The following is a 25,533-nucleotide window of genomic DNA, read 5'->3' as shown; positions in this document are numbered from 1 at the left end:
GCAGGGAGCTGAAACGTACGGCTGCCCCAGCGCTGTGCAGTCTGCTGAGAGCATCAGGTGCTGGGAATTTGAATGGCAGAGCTTGTTGAAAATGGGCTGTCCTGTGAGGATTTTATTCCCTTACGAAGCAAGAACCTCACAGCAAGATGATGTAATTTAAAACTTCTGTGAATTTTCTGGATGAAGGTATTACAGAGGAACAAAATGGGTAACCGCTGTTCAACTTCATTTCAGGCAACACAAACTTTATAACAAGGAATTGTATGCTGATTTTATTGCTGCTCAGATTAAAACATTGTCTTTTTTGGCTTACATCATACGAATTTATCAGGTAGGTTGCATTTTTGTTGCTTTCTTACTGTTGGTGCAAGAGCTCTCTAGTTGCTGTACGGCGGGGCGGTGACCAGTGTGACTGCAGCGCGTCAGGGTGGGAGAGCAGCAGAGGTGAGGACAGGGCAGTGCTTGGGTGTCCTGGCAGGATGTTCTCCTGGGAATGCAAGGTGGAAACGGGCCATTCCCCTGGCCCCGGGCAGTTATGGATGGCTGTTGTATTTTAGTTTTAAAAGTAGACCTCTTAAAGGGAAACAAGTGAGTTTTAATTGTTTTGCAAATGTAAAGCAAAGCTTTAAAAGTAGAATAATAAGAATCGTCATAATAATTGTATTCATGTTGATTTTTGTTACAGGAATTGTTTTGCAAATGTAAAGCAAAGCTTTAAAGTAGAATAATAAGAATTGTCATAATAATTGTATTCACATTGATTTTTGTTATAGGATTTAGTGGCTAAATACTCTCAGCAAATGGTGAAGGGGATGTTGCAGTTGCTCTCCAATTGCCCGGCCGAAACGGCACACCTCCGCAAGGAGCTGCTCATTGCTGCTAAGCACATCTTGACAACAGACCTGAGGAGCCGTACGTAGCACTCTTTAAAAACATATCTGTAAACCAGAAAGATTTCAAGTATTTCTGTGTGTTTGAGGCATGTTCTGTGTATTTGAGGCATATTGCTTACTGTTTGTTTTGGACTATTACATACTTCTGATTATTTTGGGAGTGGTTGTGATTTTTGATTTGCCTTTTTTCTTTTTCCTTAAAAAAACCAATAAAATCATAAGAATAAGATGGCATGCTCAACAAGTGGCTTTTCTAGCTTTCCAGATACCTATTGTTCCCAGTAATGACTATTTGTTGATAAAACTGGTGTTGGTTTGTAATTGTGCCTACAGTTGTGTGGATGCTTTAAAATACTAATTGGATGACCTGAGTGGAAGTAGTTCTGTCAAGACATGATACCATGTTTGATTCAGCTCCTAGTGTTTGCCTCTAGCAGAGGAAAGCTGCTTTTGGTCTGCCTGAATTAACTAGGTTGGGTGGATATGTTCTGTTTTGGCAGAATTGCAAAATTGGAGATGAGTGTACTTTGTGAAATACTATATTCTGTCTTTTCATCTTTACTATGGGATCCCCTTTCTTTTCCCTCTGCTAACAGCAGTTTTGGGGCAGTGTAATGTCTTACAGTTATTGTGAGCTCACCAAAAAAATAACATATTTCCTACTTATAGAATTTAGTATTGGGGTCACATGGAAAGCTGTTTCTTTGGCTATTTTTCTAAAGAAATTCGTTTAATTGTTCTACGTTTCTCAGCCTCTCCTTAACTTCTGAACTTTACCAGTTTCAACAAAACTCAATAGAGGAGGGAGGTCTGAGCTTTAGTGTTTGGGTAGTGGACAAAACCTGAATGAGTGTCTTCAGTTTTTTTTTTTTTTTAATTACAGAATTTATTCCGTGTATGGACAAGCTCTTTGATGAATCTATACTAATTGGCTCCGGATACACTGCCCGAGAGACGCTGAGGTATGACAGAAAGTTTGCAATAGCTATCTGAGAGCCTGCCAGAGCTGGCTTCTTTCAAGATTTAATATTTACAACAACGTCTGTATAATACCCTAAATCTTTGCTTTAAATAACTAATTTTATTAGATTCTAATACTGGAAAGGCTTCTGCTGCTGTAGGGAGTGGTCGTTGTTTAACACTGTGATGGTGCAGTGTGGTAGTGTGAGCGTAGGGCAAAATGAAATAAACAGGTGAATGGAAATGAGTTCGTTTGTTTGAATTGCAAAGCACAACCCAAACAATGGGCCCAGTGAAATAAACTCAGTATCTTCCCCGTATTTCACAAAACTGCCTAAATCTTGTGTCCAGTGGAAAATCTGAATGAAACTTAAACTATTTTGTCAATAAGTACCTTAACACTTACTCATTTGCAATTGAAAAAATAAATGGGGAGAATCCTTAGTTTCTGTGTCTTCAGTAGTCTGCTAGTTTTTAGGTGCTTTTGCTGACCAAATTAAAGTAATGTGAACTAGGAAAATTATTTCTTCTTGCTTAAGCATCAAATGTACCTTACTGACCACGTGTATTAGGTTTAGAAGTATTTGCGCTCCTGGATGCTTAAACCCAATATTTGGAAAGAAATTATTTTTAAAATGTATCAGTTCTCAGAAGGAGGAAAGACCAGGGAGGTGATGTCAGTGTTGTGGGACAGAGTACTGTGTCTTCGGTGAGACTGTACAGGTTATAATTCTCTTGTGTAATTGAAAAAGCCTTGTGAACTCTGGATTTGCATATGAAAAAAAGAAAATTTGGATTTAGAATCTTGGAAATAGCTCCAGGTGGTAATTATTGGTTAAGTCCAATTAACAATGATTTTCATAGTCCTCACTGTGTTGTCTTCACGTCTCGTCCTCGCCGAAGGCCGCTGGCGTACAGCACGCTGGCAGACCTGGTGCACCACGTCCGGCAGCATTTACCGCTCAACGACCTCTCCCTCGCCGTCCAGTTGTTTGCCAAGAACATCGACGACGAGTCCCTGCCCAGCAGCATCCAGACCATGTCCTGCAAGCTGCTGCTGAACCTGGTGGACTGCATCCGCTCCAAAAGCGAACTGGAAAATGGAAATGGTAGAGATATTCTGATGAGAATGCTGGAGGTATTGATCCGTTTAAAACATTCCATGATAAATGGAGTATCCTATTTTATAGTATGTTATCAATCACATTTTACTTTCTCTTTTCTTCACAAATGAGGATATGTAGAAACAGTCTGCATTCTGTGTTTCCTCAGTACTTCAGAGAAGGGCTTTTTAAAATGCAGTGCAGCTGGGGTAGTGTCTCAAGCCCAGCGGAGGTGCTTTGCCCACTCAGCTTATTCTTTCAGTGGCTTCTTGCAGCGCAAGAAACTGAATGTTTGTGATGCTGAGTGTAGCTTAACTGTTGCTACTGTTTTTTAGATGTTCTTTTAAATTATAGTTGTAATCTCCTTCCCACTGAAGAGGCTTTTTTTTAATGCTTTCCAGTTATGATGTGCTTGCTTTGTTGTGAGGTGCTTGTTGCTTGTGGGGCTCTTTTTTTTTTTTTTTTAAACCTTAAAAGTGGATCATCTTGCGGGTGCTTGGCATAGCCCGATGCAGTCTGTAAAATGTGAAATGTCTGCACTTCCAAAATCTACTGATGCTTTTTAAGGATCTTCTTTATATGGAGGTTTTTTGAGGGGCTTTCTTTTGATAAGCGAGGAAGACGCCTGGCTGCTGGTTTTGGAAAGGGAGATCTGGGAATTCTGGATGTAGTGGATCCCCTCTGTCTTTGACTCCGCTCTGTCACTGACAGACTGTCCTGGTTCTGGATGCACCAGGGAGAGATCTAGTCATTTGAGTCACCTCCACGGTATTTAGTATTGCCCCTGATTTTTTTTTTTCCTTAAGGTAGCAGTGGTTTAGGAATGGCTTTCATCCTAAATACAGAATAAAAGTGACGGTGCAAGTGAAAAATCTGCATGTTATGTATTGTCATGGGGCCTTATTCCAGATTTCTCAACCAGAAATAGCTTTCACAACTGAAACCTTGTGCAACGTGTCCCTTGTTCAGTATCAGCCAAGAGGCAGAAATGCTGGGGACCAGCGTTCTGCAGGGTTGATTATTGCTTTCTAAATCTGATATGCTGCATATAACTAAGACTTAAACCTCTAATGTATACGTCTTTTAGTATGTCTGACATACATGATATACAGCTGAAAAATTTGAGCTTTTTATGCTTCATAGTAAATATTTATAGACTGAAATATCAAGTCTTATTTTAAAAAATCAAATAGCCTTTCATTTTAAGTTTAGTAGAATTGTAGAGAAATCAATTTTTGGTTGATGGTTTTACTAGTTTTAGTTTTGGAACTTTTAAAAAGTAAACAAACTGCTTTCTTGATACCCTTAAAAATGTTTAATTTCCTTTGAATGACTTCGGAAATACTTAGCTGTAAATGTTACTGATCTCAGTGTGCTGACTTCAGTATTAGTATTGTTAAATTTGGAATGATTTTTGAAGAAGAAACTTACTTTCTTTTTCCTTCCCCCTCCCTGCTCTTTCTTTTCCCTTTCCTCGGTGCTTTAGGTTTTTGTTCTGAAGTTTCACACCATCGCCCGCTACCAGCTCTCTGTGATTTTTAAGAAATGCAAGCCCCAGTCGGAGCTCGGGGCTGCCGACGCCGCGTTGCCTGGAGTCCCCGCAGCGGCCAACGCAGCGCCCGTCCCCGTTCCCTCCCCTGCCCCCGCCACTCCCGTGGCCCCTGCACCCGTGCCCGTCTTTGAAAAACAAGGGGAGAAAGAAAAAGAAGACAAACAGACGTTCCAGGTCACAGACTGCCGAAGCTTAGTGAAAACTTTGGTCTGTGGTGTCAAGACAATCACGTGGGGCATAACATCATGCAAAGCTCCTGGTGGTAAAACTGCATAATATTTAATTACCTTTCTCTTTTGTAATTCTATGATTAAAACTCTCTAGCATGAAAGCAAATAGTATTTTTAATAGTTAACTACCATCTTATTTTTTATCTTCTTTCAGAAGCACAGTTCATTCCCAATAAGCAGCTGCAGCCCAAGGAGACTCAAATCTATATAAAACTGGTAAAATACGCAATGCAAGCTTTAGATATTTATCAGGTATGTAACCTGCCCACATAGTGCATCTATTTATACAGCTACTATGTGTTAGGTCTTCCAATAAGGATTTATTTGTCAGCTAAAACACAAATTTAGCATGTAGCATATTTTCATTAAGTTTTTAATTGCAGGACCACAGCTATTGGGAAATTCTATGAATTTCAAAGTACTTACCACTTGCAAGGAACAAATTATTTTCTGAAGAGCTGTTAAGAACACAGGGTCTGTGTTTATGCAGGCAGCAGAGACTAAAAATACTTCTTTCATGTAGCGGATTAAATCTTTTATTCAAAGAGATAGTTTAGCTATCAGCTGGAGCATTCACATGGATATGTTTATCTTCTGGAGTTACACAAAGTTCTGATGAAATGTAAATGTACCTGATTTGGAAATACACTGGTACCTCCTCCTGTTGTCTTTTCCCACCTCTGACTTCACAGTTTAAAAATCTGTGCTGGAAACACTCTATTTTAGTATTTTTATTGTCACTGGTGGCTCTTGTGCCCAGCTTTTAATTGTATGGGGCTTGCATGGGAAACCTGTAAAATTTTAGTTTTTTTCAAAAGGTACTTTAAAAATAGTGGGAAAAAGTTACTCAAATTCTGTAACCAATATGTGTGTTTTCTGAATTGGTGCAGGTGCAAATAGCAGGCAATGGGCAGACGTATGTTCGCGTAGCAAACTGTCAGACAGTCCGAATGAAAGAGGAAAAGGAAGTGCTGGAGCATTTTGCTGGTGTCTTCACAATGATGAACCCTTTAACTTTCAAGGAAATCTTTCAAACTACTGTTCCTTATATGGTGGAGAGAATCTCAAAAAACTATGCTCTTCAGGTATTATGTTTTTGTTTACTTTTTTCAATTGATAATAAACAGCCTGTAGAAAATAGCTTATGCCTTGAAGTACATAAGGCTGAAGTGGAGTTATAAATAATGATGTTGAAATTAGCATGCAGGAGTTGAAGCATTTGAAGCAAATGCTTTGTAAAGATGCATTTTTGAGAGAACCTCCCAGACTCAGTGGTGCAATCCAAACATGAGCGCTTGCGTTTAGAAGATGTGAATGGACTTAATTCATGAAAAGTATTGAACATTGTAGAGTTCCTGTTTTGTTCAGGTTGTTGTGTTGTTAATGTTCTGACCTGCTGTTTCACAGAACACAAGTCCTATAATATACATTTAAAATTAAGCTTTAAACTTGAATGCTTAAGTTATGTGGATGGCTGTTATCCTCTGAGGATGACCTGAATCACTTGGGTAGCAGTGGAGGGAGGGGAAGAAGTTTCTCTTAGTTTTTTGTTTTAAATGAGTAGTGTGTTTATCCCTCTGTTCTTTGCATTACAGCAACAACAATTCCTTTATGGTTTTCTTTTACAGATTGTAGCCAACTCCTTCTTGGCCAACCCTACTACCTCTGCCCTCTTTGCAACCATTTTGGTAGAGTATCTTCTGGATCGGCTGCCAGAAATGGGCTCTAACGTGGAACTCTCCAATCTGTATCTGAAGCTGTTCAAGTTAGTCTTTGGCTCAGTTTCATTATTTGCAGCTGAAAATGAACAAATGCTGAAGGTAAAGGTCGTTTGTGTTAGAAATAAAAAAACCTGGTTTGACTCCTAATATGTTCTTCAGACGTCTGAAGAGACTTGGAGTTTTACGCTAACATTTGATAGTCTTTTCCTTCTACCTTAGATTAAAGACAATTTCTGATGCAGGTAACTGTGACAGTGGTTTCTGTGCTTCACGCTTTGTTACAGAGGGATTAGGTCAGTATGTGTTTTCTGGGGAGACTGGAGTAGGGACTAATAATTTTCCAGATTCTTCGAAAGATAAAAGCAATATGAAGCAACATTCATAAGTAATGTGAAGCAATATTCATATAATCTTGCCTAAATTCTTCTCGTTTGTCATCAGAATCAAGGTCATTTGGATTTTATAGGCTGGAGATCCAATTTAAAGACTGTGATTTACTACCTGCACAGTTTCATGCTTCTGTTGTGTTTTTTGTTTCAGCAGGATTGATGATCTGGGCCTTGGGTAGACAATTTAATTGAATGATGAAGGCTATTTGCAGCATTTGCATAGCAATGTAGAAAGCTTTTAGATGTTAATAAAATCCATAATTTTGTCGCTGTTTGCACATGATTGTGAGAATCCTCATATTTATCACCTATTTTTAATGATTCTCGCAAACCGTTACTGTTCTCTGCTCTGGAAAGGCCACCAGCTCCTTAACCATTGTTTTACTTACAAAGTAAAATTTCAGCATTCCCCAAAATTAAGAATTAGTGATTAAGCTAGATCTGGAGTAACTAAATATTGTGAAATGTCTTCTCTTGTCATTGGGACACATCTGATTTCTGCTGCACACCCCTCACGCTAAACTCTTGTAATGATGGTAAAATTGGTATTCAATTAATCTCCAAGCTTTATTTTTTTATAGCCACATTTGCACAAGATTGTGAACAGCTCTATGGAACTTGCACAGACTGCCAAAGAGCCCTATAACTATTTCCTGCTGCTCAGAGCACTGTTCCGCTCGATCGGAGGAGGCAGTCACGATCTCCTGTATCAGGAATTCTTGCCGCTGTTACCAAACTTACTGCAAGGTAGAACAATACCTTCTTTCCCCACCCCAGTTTCTGGTCTTTTCATGTAAATAGTAGTAATAAAGTTATGTTACGCAATTAAAACAAAACAAAACTAAAGCCCTAGCCCTGATGAGTAGCTTCTGATTTTTTGCTTAGCGGTCGATCAGACATCTAGATCCTGGCTTATTTTGTTTCCTATCAGCTGCTTCAGGCTCCATAGCTTTGGCTGCTTCACAATTTCTGCTGCTCGTTGTTCTGCTTTTCGGCGTGGGGCTGTTGGGGTTTTTCTGTTGTTTCTCTCGTTTGTTTTTTGCTGTGGATGGTGTTGTGAGCACGAAGCATTGCGGGTGGCAGTGGCAGGGAAGCAGCGGTGCCAGGCCCTCAGTGCCGCGGGGGAAGGATGTTCCAGAGCAGCTCTGGTGGCTCTGAGCTGGGGGGGGGTGTGCAAGTGCATGAGAAATAGAAATGCTAGTGGTGTCAGGCAAAAAGAAATGGAAATAACAACCGGTTTGATTAATTGAGCATTGGTGCTTGCAAGGGCTGTGTTCCTGAGAGACTGAGGATGCCCAAGGAAGTGGGAACTGTTTAAACCTGAGGCCAAGCTCATCAGAACAGTTCAGGAAGGTGGAATCCTGTGCACCCTCTATGGCTCTAGGGACAATCTGTGTGTTTTCTAGGAATCCTTATGTGAAATCCATGCCAGTGCAGAATCACAGAATCTGCATGGTTGGAAGGGACCTTTGAGATCATCGAGACCAACCAAAAAAAGAAAAAACAAAACAAAACCCACACACAACACCAAAACAAAAAAAACCAACACCCCATCAACAGAATCATAGAATCTAAAGTGCTGGCTGGGTTTATGGAGTACATGAAATCTTGTTGGGGAGAAAAATAACTTACTGGATGTGTTTAGTCTGTGTGGGACAGTGAATGTACTTGAACTCATTTAATGTTTCTTTTCAGGATCCCAGGTATTTTAAAAACAATTTGTTCTGTGTTGATTTTTTTTTTTTTTTTTATTGATACAAGGCTGGGGTTTGAGTCAAATTATCTTTTTTGGTTTTTCATCTGCTGTATCCAAATGCTACCTTTTTGAATCTAGTGTTAAATTTTAGAATATGCATAGATATAATTTTTTTTGCATATGCATGTAGCTACAAAAGCAGTCACAGCGTAAATCCTTAGGTGTAACTTATAATTATGAATGGTATTTTATTTAGTAAATATGCTATTTACAGAGCTGTACTCTTTACAGAATTTTTGAAATGTCAGGTTATTCTGAATCTAGGAAATAGCAGTTTATAACAATACATTGTGGACTGTCTTATTCTTTCGAGTCTATAACTTATCAATGATTTTCAGGGCTTAATATGTTGCAAAGCGGCCTTCACAAGCAGCACATGAAGGACCTGTTTGTGGAGCTCTGCCTGACGGTGCCGGTCCGTCTGAGCTCGCTGCTGCCGTACCTGCCGATGCTGATGGACCCCCTGGTGTCGGCCCTCAACGGGTCCCAGACGCTGGTCAGCCAGGGCCTGCGCACGCTGGAGCTGTGCGTGGACAACCTGCAGCCAGACTTCCTGTACGACCACATCCAGCCCGTCCGGGCCGAGCTGATGCAGGTAACGGTGCTGTTTCCCCTCACACCACAAGAGGTCATGGATTCGCTGAATATTATTAGAAATTGGTGAAACCTCTGGTTGTACAAACTTGAAAAATCTGGCAGGAGAACCGTACCTGTCTGAAAATTGTTTCATCTGTATCCCCAGTTTGGGGGATAATGTTAAGACTTGGGGCTCAATAGCAAGACTATTACTGTGTTCAGGATGAGTCAGTACAGAAAATGATTAATATTTGTTAATTTTTTAAAAAACAAACAAGAAAAGCTAATTACCTTCAGCATATCATGACTGACAGCTGTATGATGTCATATATACAGGGAAGATGTCGCTGAAATTCAGAACAATGTTTTAAATGTGGCTGTTTCCCCTGATACAGTGCCTACATTTGGTCTATCCTTTAAATATATTACCCACTTCATTCGCTTTTTATATTTAAACTGGCTCTTTGAGGTTAATTCACTTCAGCCTTAACTGGCCTGCTTTTTTATTTTTAAAAATTCATATGTTGTTTGTGTAATATTAGTCATAAACATGAAATTTTGGTGTGGCAAAGATTTTGCAGCTGATCACAGTAACCTGATGTAAAGCTGCGTTTAGGAGAGCCTTGGTACAAAGCACTGGAACTGCTGTGAACTGCAACTGCTTTTAGTCAATCTGGATAAGTATTTTCTGGAAGTTATGTGGGATCAATTGCCCAGGTACAAGAATAAGTGTTTTCCTTGACATTTTTTTATGTTACAACTTGAAAAATGTTGAAGTGAGCCTGTTCTGACCATATGGCATCTCAAATCCGTGCAGGCTTTGTGGCGCACCCTGCGCAACCCTGCAGACAGCATCTCTCACGTGGCTTACCGTGTGCTCGGCAAGTTCGGGGGAAGTAACAGGAAGATGTTAAAGGAATCACAGAAACTACAATACGTTGTCACAGAAATCCAAGGACCCAGTATCACAATTGAATTCTCAGACTGCAAAGCGTCCATCCAGCTCCCGATGGAGAAGGTAAGGGTTTGGGGTGCTGAGAGGGTTATTCAGACAGGGGTGGGGGATGACCGCCGTTCACTCAGTAAGCAGGAAGATGGTTTTCCTTTCAAAGAAGGAAAATACCCACTTCTATGTAACAGAGCCTTTTTCTGCATAATCCTGTTTAAGCATGGATGGCTAGAATGTATTTAGCATTGATCAGGAATTGAAATTCCTTATTTTGTGCACTCTGAAACAGTTTTGATGCATTTTTTTAATAATGCCGGTCTCATTTGTTTTTAATTTCTTCCTTTCCTTTCTAGCTGTGTTTATATACATGCAAAATAGAAATTTTGTGAAAAGATCTACGCCCCTTTTCATTGCTTTCATATTTTAAGAGATTATTTGAATTATTCTCAAATACATTAAATAAATCTTCTTGCAAAGTAGAGGAGCAGTACTGTTTCCATTAAGTGTTCAGAAGTTGCTCACAGGGACATTTCATCGTGTATGATGTAGCTCTCGATTTGCATGGAAAATATGGCAACATAATTTGTAAGACTGAACATTTTTTGGTACCATTTATATATGTGTATGAACGCATTATATACCTACAATCTATAGAGGTTAGGAGCAGCAATTATTGCTGGAGGGAAGATGAGGAAAATTTTCTTGGGGGGGGAGAGAGAATGAAGGTGTACCTCACTCATGACTTCAAATGCTTTCTGACCATGGAAGTAAATATATCTGCCATGAAACTGTATTTAATACAAGCACAGCATATGCCATCAGAGTTTCAAGTTGGCTTTCTCAGGCATTCTCTGCATTTCTTAACTTAGGCCGTCCAAATTGCACATGTATTTAAAGTTACTTTTAATATATATTAAAGTTACTGTTCCCTTGATTAATCGCCTTATTGTGAATATTAAGAAGAAGTGGGGTTTGGTTACTGTCTGACTTTTTCTCCTCGCAGGCCATCGAGACGGCCCTGGACTGTCTGAAGAGTGCCAACACCGAGCCCTATTACCGCAGGCAGGCGTGGGAAGTAATCAAGTGTTTTCTAGTAGCAATGATGAGCCTGGATGATAATAAACATGCTTTATACCAACTTCTTGCACATCCCAAGTATGACAATTCTTTAAACGTAAATGTGTATGTAAAATTTATAGTGTCTTTAGAATAATCTAAATTAGAGGCAGTGGTTAGTCCAGGCAATATGTTCTTCATGGGATTTTTACCGTGGGTTTATCCAGCTTCCTTTTAGCTCAACACAGGGCTGTCCAGTCAGAGGAGTTTTGTCAGTATATTATTTAATGCCAATGACATTTGTTAATGTTTCATACTTTAATTTTCTTCTAATCACAGTCCAATGTATAATCTGTTAGATACGATCATACTTTTTTTAAAAATTAATCTTAGTTTAATATTTTTAAGTGGTTGGAGTATTCTGGTGCTTAGTTGTGTTTTAAAGATTAAGTTAGATTGTGATGTTTTGTATGTACATCTAACTTCTTACTGAAGTGAGAGAGATAAAAAATTTAATTTCATTTAGTGACCAAACTATAGCACAGTGACACGTGTAATTGATGTTTCTCTTAGTGTAGGGGCTTTTTATTGATTTATTTATTTTTTTTTACATTTTTTAACATTTTAGTCATAGATACTTAATGAGTTTATTGCTTTTAGCTAACTTTGACGTCTTTGCCCACAAAGTGTACACTGACTTCAACTTTTGCAGTGTAGTAAATGTAGCTAAGGAGTATAGTAGCTTTTATAACTTGGACTTGTTAGACTTGACATAAATACAGCTTTGCAACAAATAGGTTTTGTTGGGTGGTAATTTGATAAATAACGTTTCAATCTTTCAAGACTAAAATCAAATGTCATTTTTAAAAAGGGAAAAATGTCAAAATATTGAAGCTGGCATTGTGTAATTGAGTTGCCGCGTGCTGGCTGTGTTCCTGTTAGTGGGAGCGTATGTGGCGTCTGCTGAACCACTGCCTTTAAGTGTTCCCATGAAATTGAGCTATCCATCATGTTTGAGCCCAGTGGTTGACAAAATTAGTATGGACTGTGTGAACTGGTCTAGCTCTGTCAAAGTGAGGGGAAGACGGGAGGTGGAGAGGGAGTTAGCTATTGAGAGCAATAATTAAGTACTAGACAGATGCTCGTGGTTGAGGTGCCAGTACTGCAGTTTGGGACTGTAACAAACTTCATCCTGTCTTTCAGCTTTACGGAGAAGTCCATACCCAGTGTGATTATTTCGCATCGATACAAAGCTCAGGACACTCCAGCTCGTAAGACGTTTGAGCAGGCGCTGACGGGGGCGTTCATGTCCGCCGTCATCAAGGACCTGAGGCCTAGCGCTCTGCCTTTCGTGGCCAGCCTCATCCGCCATTACACCATGGTGGCCGTGGCTCAGCAGTGTGGTAAGGAGGGTGGAACAGAGCTCCTGGGGGCTGCCGGGGGGGGCTGCAGAATTTATGCCTTTTCTACCAGTAATTTGTTTTAAGAAAATCATGATACTGGAGTTGCTTCTGTGTAGATATGTTGGGTTTTGTTTGATGGCTGAATTATGTTTTGTTTCTTTTGAGCAGTAAAAAATTATTCAGCAAGTTTTAAAAAACAATCAGTCACCTAACAATACTTTCAAAATGCTACATCCAATGAAATAATAACAGCTTGGAAGAGTTTATGTTTCTAGGTCATTTGTGTGGCTTGATATGCAGTTATTTTTGTGGATGGTCTTTATCCACTTGTGGTTTTGAAAGACCATGAGAGGAACTAAGTAAAGGTCAGAGCACTACGGTGTCTTCTGTCTGGGAAGAAAACTTTGCACTTGGAGTTGGGCTGTGTGACAAGGAATTTGGGAAAAGACATGCTATAAGCCTATGACTCTTCCTTGTCATATTAATGTAACTTGAATTTTTATGATTCTTCAATTTAATTAAATCTTCTTGCAGGGCATAGTCCAGTGCATAGAGGAAAATAGTCATGTTGATGTAATCTTTTTTTCTTCTAAGAGTGAAGAATGCCTTACAATCCATTTATATGCAAATAGACACAGTGCTTACTGGTTTTGCCATCAGCTAGTGAGAAGAGTAGTGAAATCTAATTGAAATACTATTCATATTGAAATATCCATGGGTTTATCTTTTTTTTTTTTTTTTCTTCCCCAACACAAATGATAGGTCCTTTCCTGCTGCAGTGCTACCAGGTTGGAAGCCAGCCTAGCACAGCCATGTTCCACAGTGAGGAAAACGGGTCGAAAGGCATGGATCCCCTGGTGCTTATTGATGCCATAGCGATCTGCATGGCGTATGAGGAGAAGGAGCTCTGCAAAATAGGAGAGGTGGCCCTAGCAGTGATATTTGATGTTGCGAGCATTATCTTGGGTTCAAAGGAAAGGGTAATTTATTTATTTATTTATTTTAAAAATGTATTTAAAAGACCTAGTTTCAGCCAATGCTATTTTCCTTCTAAAATTTTGGAGGCTACTAGTGAGCTGAGCAAGCAAACTGATACATTTCTTTATTTCCAGGCTTGTCAGCTGCCCTTATTTTCCTACATTGTGGAACGATTATGTGCTTGCTGTTACGAACAAGCTTGGTATGCTAAACTGGGAGGTGTTGTGTCAATTAAATTCCTTATGGAACGACTGCCATTAATTTGGGTCCTTCAGAACCAGCAGACTTTCCTGAAGGCACTTCTCTTCGTTATGATGGATCTAACTGGAGAGGTATTTACTGAATGCATTTATATGAAATAGTATGGTGAAACAAACTTTTGTTCTTAAATTCACATAGACTGAACTCCTGTCAATCTTGATTTTACTTAACTTCAGAATATATTGTCTGTTTGATAGTTACGACTGCATTTTAGTCATTTTAACTTAAACCAAGACCTGACGTTAGGAATGAGGTCTGTTTTTCCCATGTAACTGCCAAAGTTGGAATGACACTTGGTTCTTCCAGAGTAGAAATGTCTGGGTTGTGTTCAGATCAGGGAGAGAACACTAGATTCACTGTCACTTGCATGAAAAACACTGGGTTTTTTCTTCTTTCTGTGTTTAGTTTGAAAGGTGTTGATCTTATCAAAAAGCTGTATGTGGTTATAGATACCTAGAGAATCGGCTGCCTGACATCTCTGCTGTGAATCATGGTGACAGCTCTACCAAGGGTTCCAGAGTTTGAGTTCCTGTATAAAGTTGTGTTGCATTCCAGCTCGCAGTTACAGAATGATCAGTGGGAAGATTCATTGAATAATAGTTCTGTTCAAGCTTTATATGTTTTTAGGCGTTTGCCAAGGATTCATCAAATTGCTAAGTTCACTATGGTAGCGTGTAGATTTGTGATCTTTGTTCTGTACTTAATTAATAAAAATAATCTATGATATCTATTTAGGTTTCCAACGGAGCAGTTGCTATGGCAAAGACCACATTAGAACAGCTTTTGATCAGATGTGCAACTCCTTTAAAAGATGAAGAGAAAACAGAAGAAATCCTGGCAGCGCAGGAGAAGTCTTTCCATCATGTAACACATGACCTGGTTCGAGAAGTGACCTCTCCAAACTCCACTGTGAGGAAACAGGCCATGCATTCCTTGCAGGTACTTGCACAGGTCACTGGGAAAAGCGTCACGGTGATTATGGAGCCGCATAAAGAGGTGAGCAGGATTACTCACTGAAAGTGAGTTGAAAGTTGTTTACCAGCTTGGATTTGCAAAATGCTTTTCTGCCTCCATTTTCTCACGAGGGAATGAAGTCCCTAGTGCTTTGTTGGCATGTGTTTGTCATTTGCTCCGTTTCATTGCTGTAAAATACATGTGGCTGGAGTGCTGTGGAGATTCATACATGCTGTGCCTGACTGCTTAGCCAGAATTTATAGTGTCTTCAGGTTGATTTACTTCCTCAAATTATGGACTGCTCGTCCTACCACCAATGAGACATAGGCTAGGCCAGGTCGATACTGCGTTTTGAACCTCAGTTTTGTGTTCTTTAAATATGAGGCATATTGCTGTGCCTTTTCCTATCCAGAAAGAGACTGTAAAGATCAAAGCTTGTTAAATTACTTTTTGCTAGATACTCCTTAAAGTTAATAGCATTCGATCTCTTGAAAGACAAGTAAATGTACATAAGACCTAAAGGCCACCACAGGATATGAAATCAAAAATGTTGTTATTGTAGTTTGGGAACATGCAGAGAAGGCCCCTAATTTATATCTTATTTTCCTCAAGGTGTTTATGGAGGAGCGTGAGAAGTTGGTGCAATGGAAAAATCTTAACACGAATGCCTTTGTTTTTCTCATGTTTTAGGAGCTTAAAATATTTTTGTTTCTTGACTTAATAATTTGAATTTCATTGTTGTTTATAACATTATGTGAAGTTATTAGATATCATAGATCTGTTCACGGAGAATATGTAATAATTGCAGATACCGAGTTGTTTCACTAACTGACTGCAAATTAAATTAGTTCAGAGAAATACTTTTCTTCTTGCTTAATGATTTCTAAAGAGGTTCATCTGGAGCCACAGCAGCAAACAGAGCCACGACTAATGATATTGTCCTTGTGGCTGGGTCTGTGGGGTCATTTGACCAGGCTGCTAATTCTGTGATCTCCGTTACATTGTGTAGGTTCTCCAAGACATGGTTCCTCCTAAAAAACATCTACTAAGGCATCAACCTGCAAATGCCCAGATTGGCCTGATGGAGGGGAATACGTTTTGCACGACCCTGCAGCCCCGATTGTTTACAATGGATCTAAATGTCGTGGAACACAAGGTTTTCTACACAGAGGTACTTTCTTTTTGTGTTCCCATGTTTGAAAGTAGACACTTTAGTAGTGATAGTGTTTGAACTGTCATTGTTAAAAATACATCTTTTCTCAGTGCACTTGAAACTCTCACCAAAATGTAAGGATTTATCTTTTGAAACATGAACTGGGGTCTGTCTTTACCTACAGAATAATAGCTCTGAGCTAAGCAGAATATTAATGTGTGTGAAATATAGTCAATGAACTCTGGTGTTATACTCCTACTCTAATAGCGCTAACTTTTGTATTTAGATCTTATTTTATGCCCCACATATCTGTTAAATAAATCGTTGTACCACCAAAACATAGATACTGTTTGTTAAGGTTTTTGAGTCCCTGACAGTTTAAATAAAATGAGATACAAAACTAGCGTGTAGATTGAACTTGGAGACACGGTCTAGTCCCTTGGTTTGCTAGCTGTTGTCTCCAAACAAGAAGAGTAGAATTTTTGCCTGTTGGTGACGTTTGGAGGTTAATTAGTGTGTTTGCATAAACTTGGCTCTTTGAGGAAACAGGACTCAGAAGGTAACTGACAGTACCCCTTCAAACGCGATTCACAATGCTCTGCTAAAATGATTGTTTATTTTTTTCCCTAGTTACTGAATTTGTGTGAGGCTGAAGATGTTGCCTTAATGAAACTACCGTGTTACAAAAGTCTCCCATCGCTCGTACCTCTCCGGATTGCAGCCTTAAGTAAGTCAAACTTCCTAAACCCAATTTGATGTAGATGAGTGTCCTTGTGAGCGAGGGACAATCTTCTTCCCAAGATCAGCAGAAAACTTGGGTGCTTGAAGACTGATGACTGCTCTCGAGAGGTCACAGTTTAATGGAGAATAATGGGAAAGCATCGCTGCTTTCTTAATGACTAGCATTTAGTTTCTGAAATGAACCCGAAATATTTTTAGACTAATTATGTTATATAGCATTAGGAAAACTTTAGAACACTGTTAATAGAACTTCCATTCTTTTACTATTTTATGATGCCTGTTGCTTTTGGCAAAGCATGCTATGCTTTAGCTGTCTGTAATTTAAGATGAGATAAAAGAAACTTGAAGAGAAGAAATGTAGAATTAGGATCTTTTTCCATCTCTTTTGAAATTGAGTTAACAAAGAGAACAAATTTACTTTGATATTTGCAGATGCTCTAGCTGCCTGCAATTACTTGCCTCAGTCGAGAGAGAAAATCATCGCTGCGCTTTTCAAGGCACTTAATTCAACCAATAATGAACTGCAGGAGGCGGGAGAGGCGTGCATGAGGAAGGTGGGTGTGTTGGAACAGTGCTGGGCTCGGGCCGTTGTTCTCCGCTCCGCTTCCTTCTTACAGAGCTTCTTGGGAAGGTTCTCTACAGGAAGTTACGGCTTCTCTATTCAGTTTTCCATTTTTTCAGTCCACCTGTAATTAAGATCTCCTACTTGATTATTTTATGGACTCTCTTGCTGTGAGTCAGAAATACTTAACTGCTTCCCAAATCCATCTTGTCACTGTATATATTTCCAGCAATAAATATTGTTTAAGCTATTACATTCTGAAAGGAAAAAATGAAAGAAGAAAAAATCAAGACAGCAGAATTTATTTGAAGAAAGGTGCCTGCAGGAAATGCTCCCCTCTCCATCTGTGTCCTGTGCTCTTTTGCAGTTCTTGGAAGGAGCTACCATCGAGGTTGATCAGATTCACACCCACATGAGGCCGTTGCTGATGATGCTGGGAGACTACCGCAGTCTGACGCTGAACGTTGTCAATCGTCTGACCTCTGTCACCAGACTCTTTCCAAACTCCTTTAACGATAAATTCTGTGATCAGATGATGGTAAGCCCCTTCCAGGTTTTTTTGGCTCTTCCAGAAGAGCTAATTTTCTTTTAGCTAATATCTGTATTGTTGAAAAGTCAAAGAACAATTCAGTAGTCACTCAATGAATGTATTGGAAGTAAAAGATTTTTGTTTCACAATTAATTTAAAAAAAAATAAATCTTGAAACAATTTGAGTTAATTTCTGAAGAGCTACTAAAGCAGAAAGTTACGAGACGTTCTTTTCTAGTGGAGACATTCCTAGGTGTGCTGAGGTCTGCTGGGACAGGTTTGCCTTGAAGCGAGGTGCCGGCAGAGCAATGCTCTAGAGAAACCCCTGAAGATGCGTTTTGCTTCCTAGTGGGCTGAGTCTCTTTTGGTGATTGTCTTGATTTATAAAATGGTGGAAGGTATTGCCCTTACTTGCAGTTTTTAAACTCCTTGTACTTTAGCCATGGATATTTAAATATTTAAATGCATAGATATCAAGCAAATAATTAAGCAGGTGTAAGCCTGTCAGACTGGGGATTTTTGTGCCTTTTAATGTCTGTACCCTTAGAACCTCTGCTTTCTTGAATATGGAGAGGACTTCTAGCAACAATAAACTACTCAATCTGAGGGAATGAAAATAACTATCCATTTTTCCTTTTGTTTTCTTCAAACAATCATTTCTGCCTCTACTTCTTTTCTCATTGCATATGCTGTCACTTGCTAAAACAGAATAGTATAATTATAAGACTAATACTAATTATCCTCTCTTTATAGCAACACCTGCGTAAATGGATGGAAGTTGTAGTTATTACACACAAAGGTGGACAACGGAGTGATGGAAATGTAAGTTAATGAATGTTTTTATGTGGGAAGACAAGAAATAAATAGTATTAATGTTTTGGAATTATGGAACTCATTCAGTTGTAAATGTTACAAATTTGTGTTATTGTAAATGCCATAACTGATTACACACCGGTGTTTTGTTACAAGCTAATGAACTTACATCCATATTGAATATTTGCTACAAATCTTAGTAAGAGGAGCTTCTTATCTGCTGAGGAGGGTTACTTTAAAGCTTTTACTTTATATAGGTTGGTGTGGGAACAGCTCAGAAGTTTTTACTATTTTTCTCGGGATTTTCTGCTTAGAATTCTGTTCTTCATTGGAGTGGCTGATGAGCTCAGCACCATAATCCCTCCTTTTTCACTAATATGTTTGATGTTTGTAACATAGTTTTTTGAAAATTATACTGAATAATAATGTAATGGCAGTTAAATATAATCTGTGAAAAGCAAGTTCAGTATTTACCAGTTGAAGTCATGTTAAAATCTCTCTCATCTGAAGCAATGGCCTCAGTGTTGAACTATGGGAAGCCGATGAGTTTTCTGATCAATGGCAGATGACAGAGTGTGATGGCAGTGGTGTGTGCTGCTGGGAACTGCACCGACGGGAACTCCTGCTTCACTGTTGCTTCATGTAGATTACCAGAAGTCTTATAAGTCTATTAAGATTCTATTAATAACTTATATTAAGTGTTGAGAATTATTAGTGCAACCATGATATTGCAAGGGGGAAGGGCAGACTTGCACAGGAGCAATTTAGGAGCAAAGTAGGGTGTGTGGTACTGGTTTTATACATTTAGCTGGTAATATTAATATAATCATGTTTCTTTTTGCCTGTAGGAAATGAAGATTTGTTCAGCAATCATAAATTTATTCCATCTGATCCCAGCTGCCCCTCAGACTTTGGTTAAACCTCTGCTGGAAGTGGTCATGAAAACAGAACGAGCGATGTTAATTGAGGTAAAAGTGGAAGTTAACATTACTGATATTTTGACTTTATTGTAATTTTAGACATTGGTATATAACAATTATACTATTTTAAACATGGTGTGGGAACATTTGATAGAATAAATAAATATGCTCTTCAGGCCTTTCAGGAGGTGTTAACATTTGTCTTAGACTCTGAAAAGTTTTGAAATTGTCAATAAATTCTCATCATAGAAGTCATGAACATTTTGTATCTGCATAAATACCAAGTCAATCCTATTTTTCTGAGTGCTAGTAAATTAGTAGAAAGCCTTGTACATTTTTAATTTAAGGTTTGTGAACGTTTCAGGCTGGCAGTCCATTCAGGGAACCACTGATAAAGTTTTTGACGCGTCATCCATCCCAGACTGTGGAGCTGTTCATGATGGAAGCCACTTTAAATGACCCACAGTGGAGCAGAATGTTTATGGTAAGCTGTGTGGGAAGGGGAGTGGGAAAAGCCCTCCACTTCACAAATCCAATGAATGAGAAGTTTTTCATGTTCTCCATCTTTTTTTTCCCTGTATGATCTTGGAGTCCTTAGTCAGGGTCTTACTCTGACCGTAGGGTGCCCATTCTGCATTTGGTATTTGTTTGTGCTGAGATGGTGGTTTTATACCTTTCCAGATCATGTGGGATTATTACTGAAGCTGTAGAGGTTATTTTTATATCTATGAAATATAACCTCTGCAGCTTTAGTGAGGAATATAAAAGCTACAGGAGTGATATAGCCTTTTGGTATTTTTGCTTTTAGAGGTTGTTATAAAAATTATTTCTTCCCCTTCTTCAGAGTTTCTTAAAACATAAAGATGCCAAACCCCTCCGCGATGTACTGGCAGCGAATCCCAACCGCTTCATCACCCTGCTCCTGCCGGTTGGCACCCAGGCAGCGGTGAGACCCGGCTCCCCCAGCACCACCACCATGCGCCTCGACCTCCAGTTCCAGGCCATCAAGGTACTGCTTTGTTCCTGTTTGTCTCTGCACCAGACAGTTAAACCCCCTTCAGCTCCCTGGCTGCTCTATGCGGCTTTCTGCGTCTGTGGATGTTATAGCTTGTAGAAAAACACTTGTAAAAATGTAAAATGTTTGTAGTCAGCATCACTCTAGGAAGGGAAGAGAGACTCAAATGAGCTCTACTTCTCTAAATCAACCAAGATACAAGAAGAAAATGTGGCAACAGAAACTTTTTTTTTTAAAAAAGAAATTCCTTTAACAATTGATCTAAACTAGTTTTAATTTGTCTCTTTTTTTTTGAATATTTTAGAACCCTTAATTGACCCTAAAGAAGTGCTTTTATATCATTTTTTTCTCCTGCCAGGTCTGTTGCGTGTTGACTGTGCATTTGTCTTGTTTTGCCTTTGACAGATCATAAGTATTATTGTTAAGAATGATGAGTGCTGGTTGGCAAATCAGCATTCCCTGGTGAACCAGCTGAAACGCGTGTGGGTGAGCGAGGCTTTTCAGGAGAGACACCGTAAGGAGAATATGGCTGCGACGAACTGGAAAGAACCCAAGCTATTAGCATACTGCTTACTCAATTACTGCAAGTACGTAAAACAGTGATTTCTTATACCTTGTGTACAGTTTTTTTTAAATTTTGAAAATACTGTGCAGGTATTCTGGGGTCCTGAAAATGGATTGCAGTTACTGAAGAGAAGGTTTAATATATTTCATAATACGACCATTAGCTCAGCCCACACCTCTGGTTCTGCCTGCTCTCGGCTCTCTGCTCATTTCAAATCGGGATGAGTTTCTGCACCAACTCATCAGCACAGTAGTTTGGTTGGGTATTTTTTCACAGAAGCTTTTTATTTTATGTGTTTTTACAGAAGGAATTATGGTGATATAGAGTTACTCTTCCAGTTGCTTCGGGCTTTTACGGGTCGATTTCTCTGCAATATGACTTTCTTAAAGGAATACATGGAAGAAGACATCCCCAAAAACTACAGTATTCCCCAAAAACGGGCTTTGTTCTTCCGGTTTGTAGACTTCAATGACCCAAACTTTGGAGATGAGCTCAAAGCCAAGGTAACTAAAGCAATTAAATCAAACAAGCATGGTATTTGGGTTTAATTTTCTTCTTGGGAACTAGGGCAACAAAACTCGCTTACTTAAATGTCAACGAGTTTGATAATTGGCAGAGCCATTTAGGTGAAAATATCATACCTGAAGAAGAGCGATAATAAACAGAGACAGCAATTCATCTTGCTTTCAGCGCTGACTACTTTAGTTCACACTTTCTAAGAATCTTTGCCCTTGGAAGGGGGAAAGCAAGGGAAAAAACCCATGTGTATCTGTTTCTTAAGGCTTTATTTATAGCTCCCTTTTGTGATGCAGTGTGTGTCTAACATGCAGGTTTGCCTAGGAAATGACTTGAATGTTGACTGCCATTACAATATCCGATAGTTGGGAATAACTGGGGTTTTGTTTATATTCTGTAGGTGCTGCAGCATATCCTGAATCCCGCTTTCTTGTACAGTTTTGAAAAGGGAGAAGGTGAACAGCTGCTGGGACCCCCAAACCCAGAAGGAGATAATCCAGAAAGCATCACCAGTGTTTTTATTACAAAGGTAATAATCCTTGCTGGCATTAAAGTTGTTCCTCTCCTTTGGCTTTTCAATCCTGGTTTGAATTAGTTGTGCTATTTCTAACTACTCTGGTTACATCAGACTGCATCATAACTTGAACTGTTGGGAGATCCACCAGCCATTGGTAGGACTGGGCTGTAATTTTTGGTTTGTGATATCTTTAGGCCTCGAATGTCTGTCTTTAGAAATGGGCCTCACATGGCTGCAATCCCAGTGTTTTTCACAAGCAAAGCTTTCTGTGGCTGAACATCAGTGTCTGTGTCATTCACTTTGGTTTTATTGAACAAGGTAGCAGCTGTGAAATAGGTGTTGGTGCAGATGAGGGTGGTGGGGTTTGTTTTGGTTCTTTTTTAATAGGTTAGCACTTTGGAATTTCCCAGATGTGTTCACTTCTTAAAAGTTCTCACCTCAGAGGGGTGTTTTGTGAGTATTAAACTGAATCAGGAAGGTGATTATAGTTACTAGGCATCTTAGAATACACTCAAAACCAAAAAAAAAAAAAACCCTAGGACTTTGCTTTTATAGATAATGAGGTTTAGGATTTTTGTTTTGGTTTTTTTTTCTCACCTTTCTCCTCTTCTCTTTGCCCATCCCTGGAACTAGGTCCTTGATCCGGAAAAGCAGGCAGATATGCTGGATTCTCTCAGGATATACCTGCTGCAGTTTGCCACGCTCCTGGTCGAGCACGCTCCGCACCACATCCACGACAACAACAAAAACCGCAACAGCAAACTGCGGCGCCTGATGACGTTTGCGTGGCCTTGTCTCCTCTCCAAGGCCTGCGTGGACCCCGCCTGCAAGTACAGTGGGCACCTGCTGCTGGCACACATCATCGCCAAGTTCGCGATACATAAGAAGATAGTTCTGCAGGTATTGGCTCCGGCCTGTATTCGTACGTTTCAGGGGTGTGGATAAGCTCCGTAGTATTTCTTTTATTTTAGAATGCAGAGTAGATGGTGCACAGTAGTTCTGGATAATTAGTATGCAAGTAACAGTTAAATTCGTATGCAACAAGCAAATACAGAAGGAGCCACCCAAATATTGATACAAATTTATCTGGGAATAAGAGACTATACAAAGAAGTTTGAAGATAAGTGAAAACAGAGGGTAAGTGGGACAATGAAGAGTCCTTTTGGGTGAATTAATGTAATATTTCTTCATTTAAGAGAGACAGACATTTCATTTGTGACAGAATGCGGGGACAGGAAAACTTCAAACTGGAGAGTGGAGGGGGAGGAAGAAAAAGGGAAAGCAGGGGAGGCAGGAGCACAGGCTGTATACTTCTGGTGACGAAATATCACCATGTATTTACCAAATTAGGGGCCTTTAGGGAAAAAATCACATTGTTTAGAAAATACATGTTGTAGTTTCTCTTTATTTATAAATGTTTTATTTTTGTAAGTATGTACAATATTACCATTGATCACAAACTCTGCTGCTTAGGTTTTTCACAGCCTTCTAAAGGCTCACGCGATGGAGGCCCGAGCTATCGTCAGGCAAGCGATGGCGATTCTGACCCCAGCCGTGCCTGCCCGCATGGAGGACGGGCACCAGATGCTGACCCACTGGACACGAAAAATCATTGTGGAAGAGGGTCATACGGTGCCCCAGCTAGTGCATATCCTGCACTTGATAGTGCAGCACTTCAAGGTAGTTGTGCCGGTTGTTCCGCAGTTGCTGGGTCTCAGATAGCAGCCAGGTGAACTGCAGTTTGATTAGAAAATAGTGTCGACCCACTGGACACGAAAAATCATTGTGGAAGAGGGTCATACGGTGCCCCAGCTAGTGCATATCCTGCACTTGATAGTGCAGCACTTCAAGGTAGTTGTGCCGGTTGTTCCGCAGTTGCTGGGTCTCAGATAGCAGCCAGGTGAACTGCAGTTTGATTAGAAATCTGCTTCATATGGTTTAGCTTCAATGGGCATCAGCTGTCGGCAAAGATGCTTACTAGAACTGAAAGCAGCTATTAACATTAAATAGCAAACCACCTGTAAAACTTTATCATGACTGCAGTTAGAACTCAAACTGTTAGGTGGAAGCCTGTGAGGTGGATTCATTACTCGTGAAGTTAGCAGGGCTCTCTGACAGATCTGGGAAGATTCTTTAAGAGTTACTTTAAAAAGGTACAGAACTGTATTCTTTTCCATCATCCTGTAATCCTTGTTTGTTTGACTTTAGATATTTGGGGTTAACTTGGTAACTTTTATCTCCAGTTAATATATGTTGGGAAACATTAAACAAATGGGGGAATGTTGAGAATGTCAGTAGAGGAGCATTTTTGAAAATGCATATTAAACCATGACCCAAGGTGACAGCTAATACACATTTACATCACTTTTCAGGAATCGATGCCTGAAAGCTTTTTGATAAAGTGTCAGTGTGTGTTCACGTGTGAGTTGTAGCTCTTTAAAGGGATTGGCAACCAATTAGAGCGATGGATTCTTGAGAAAAATCTTGTATCTTCAAAAGAACGTCTTCGTTTGGGTGCATGAAATCAGTAGCCACTACTGAAAATTGTAGCCAAAATTTTGTTATCAAAGTACCAGTTACTTTTCCAGATTGCAAAGTTTGAGCATGGTACAAGTATAGCAGACTTTGGGATTAAGGACTATTTTACCATTTTGCTTTATTTCATCTCTGTGTTCTTCGTGTAGAAGTTTATTGGTTAATGACTAACGTGACTGTGAAACCGTCTTTGCAGGTTTATTATCCAGTGAGACATCACTTGGTCCAGCATATGGTTAGTGCCATGCAGAGACTGGGCTTCACTCCCAGCGTTACCATAGAGCAAAGAAAATTAGCTGTGGATCTTGCTGAAGTAGTTATTAAATGGGAATTGCAAAGAATTAAAGACCAGCAGGTAAGAAGTCTAAATAAACCAGTAAAGATTGAATTGTTACACAGTTAAATGATTTTTTTAACATGCACATTGCTGATATTTCAGCCGGATTCAGACATGGATTCAGGCACAAGTGGAGAAGGAGCCAGTTCTGCCTCATCTGCTGTTAAAAGAGGGTTGTCTGTGGATTCTGGCCAAGAAGTGAAACGCTTCAGGACAGCGACAGGAGCAATAAGTGCTGTAAGAAAAAATGAGCTTTTGTTCAGACTCTGAAATAACCTGCACTGACTGGGCAATTTAGCGTAATTGTTTTTTCCACATAACTTGAAACTCACTGAACTGAGGGTTATACTTTTGGAAAATATTTACAATCTGTTCTGCTTGTTGTTGTTGTTGTCCTCCTCAGCATGGCTCAGGGTTTGTGTGTTGTTTCGTGCAGGTGTTTGGGCGCAGCCAGTCCTTGCCGGGAGCGGATGCGCTGCTCTCCAAGCCCATTGACAAGCAGCACACGGACACGGTCGTCAACTTCTTGATCAGAATTGCCTGCCAGGT

General features: G+C 39.6%; 1 protein-coding gene across 1 annotated transcript in view; it reads left to right on the top strand.

Annotated features, from left to right (window-relative positions):
• TRRAP (transformation/transcription domain-associated protein) overlaps nt 1-25,533 on the top strand; it is a 72,424-nt gene that overhangs the window by 5,900 nt on the left and 40,991 nt on the right. The window contains exons 11-42 of the mRNA XM_014951412.1: nt 235-331; nt 774-912; nt 1,777-1,855; nt 2,757-2,991; nt 4,443-4,770; nt 4,893-4,990; nt 5,629-5,823; nt 6,367-6,558; nt 7,430-7,595; nt 8,943-9,199; nt 9,998-10,198; nt 11,133-11,284; nt 12,389-12,588; nt 13,351-13,568; nt 13,701-13,898; nt 14,563-14,823; nt 15,791-15,952; nt 16,565-16,661; nt 17,108-17,229; nt 17,605-17,775; nt 18,520-18,588; nt 19,428-19,547; nt 19,864-19,983; nt 20,344-20,508; nt 20,920-21,101; nt 21,384-21,582; nt 21,996-22,124; nt 22,746-23,012; nt 23,586-23,792; nt 24,844-25,002; nt 25,087-25,221; nt 25,421-25,531. Coding sequence (XP_014806898.1) covers nt 235-331; nt 774-912; nt 1,777-1,855; nt 2,757-2,991; nt 4,443-4,770; nt 4,893-4,990; nt 5,629-5,823; nt 6,367-6,558; nt 7,430-7,595; nt 8,943-9,199; nt 9,998-10,198; nt 11,133-11,284; nt 12,389-12,588; nt 13,351-13,568; nt 13,701-13,898; nt 14,563-14,823; nt 15,791-15,952; nt 16,565-16,661; nt 17,108-17,229; nt 17,605-17,775; nt 18,520-18,588; nt 19,428-19,547; nt 19,864-19,983; nt 20,344-20,508; nt 20,920-21,101; nt 21,384-21,582; nt 21,996-22,124; nt 22,746-23,012; nt 23,586-23,792; nt 24,844-25,002; nt 25,087-25,221; nt 25,421-25,531 — 5,431 coding nt within the window. The remainder of the gene's footprint in view (nt 1-234; nt 332-773; nt 913-1,776; nt 1,856-2,756; nt 2,992-4,442; nt 4,771-4,892; nt 4,991-5,628; nt 5,824-6,366; nt 6,559-7,429; nt 7,596-8,942; nt 9,200-9,997; nt 10,199-11,132; nt 11,285-12,388; nt 12,589-13,350; nt 13,569-13,700; nt 13,899-14,562; nt 14,824-15,790; nt 15,953-16,564; nt 16,662-17,107; nt 17,230-17,604; nt 17,776-18,519; nt 18,589-19,427; nt 19,548-19,863; nt 19,984-20,343; nt 20,509-20,919; nt 21,102-21,383; nt 21,583-21,995; nt 22,125-22,745; nt 23,013-23,585; nt 23,793-24,843; nt 25,003-25,086; nt 25,222-25,420; nt 25,532-25,533) is intronic.

Source organism: Calidris pugnax, unplaced genomic scaffold (assembly GCF_001431845.1).
Source record: "Calidris pugnax isolate Ruff unplaced genomic scaffold, ASM143184v1 scaffold198, whole genome shotgun sequence".
NCBI lineage: Eukaryota > Metazoa > Chordata > Aves > Charadriiformes > Scolopacidae > Calidris > Calidris pugnax.
The sequence above is the reverse complement of the archived record's forward strand: the minus strand, read 5'-3'. Positions and strand labels throughout refer to the sequence as shown.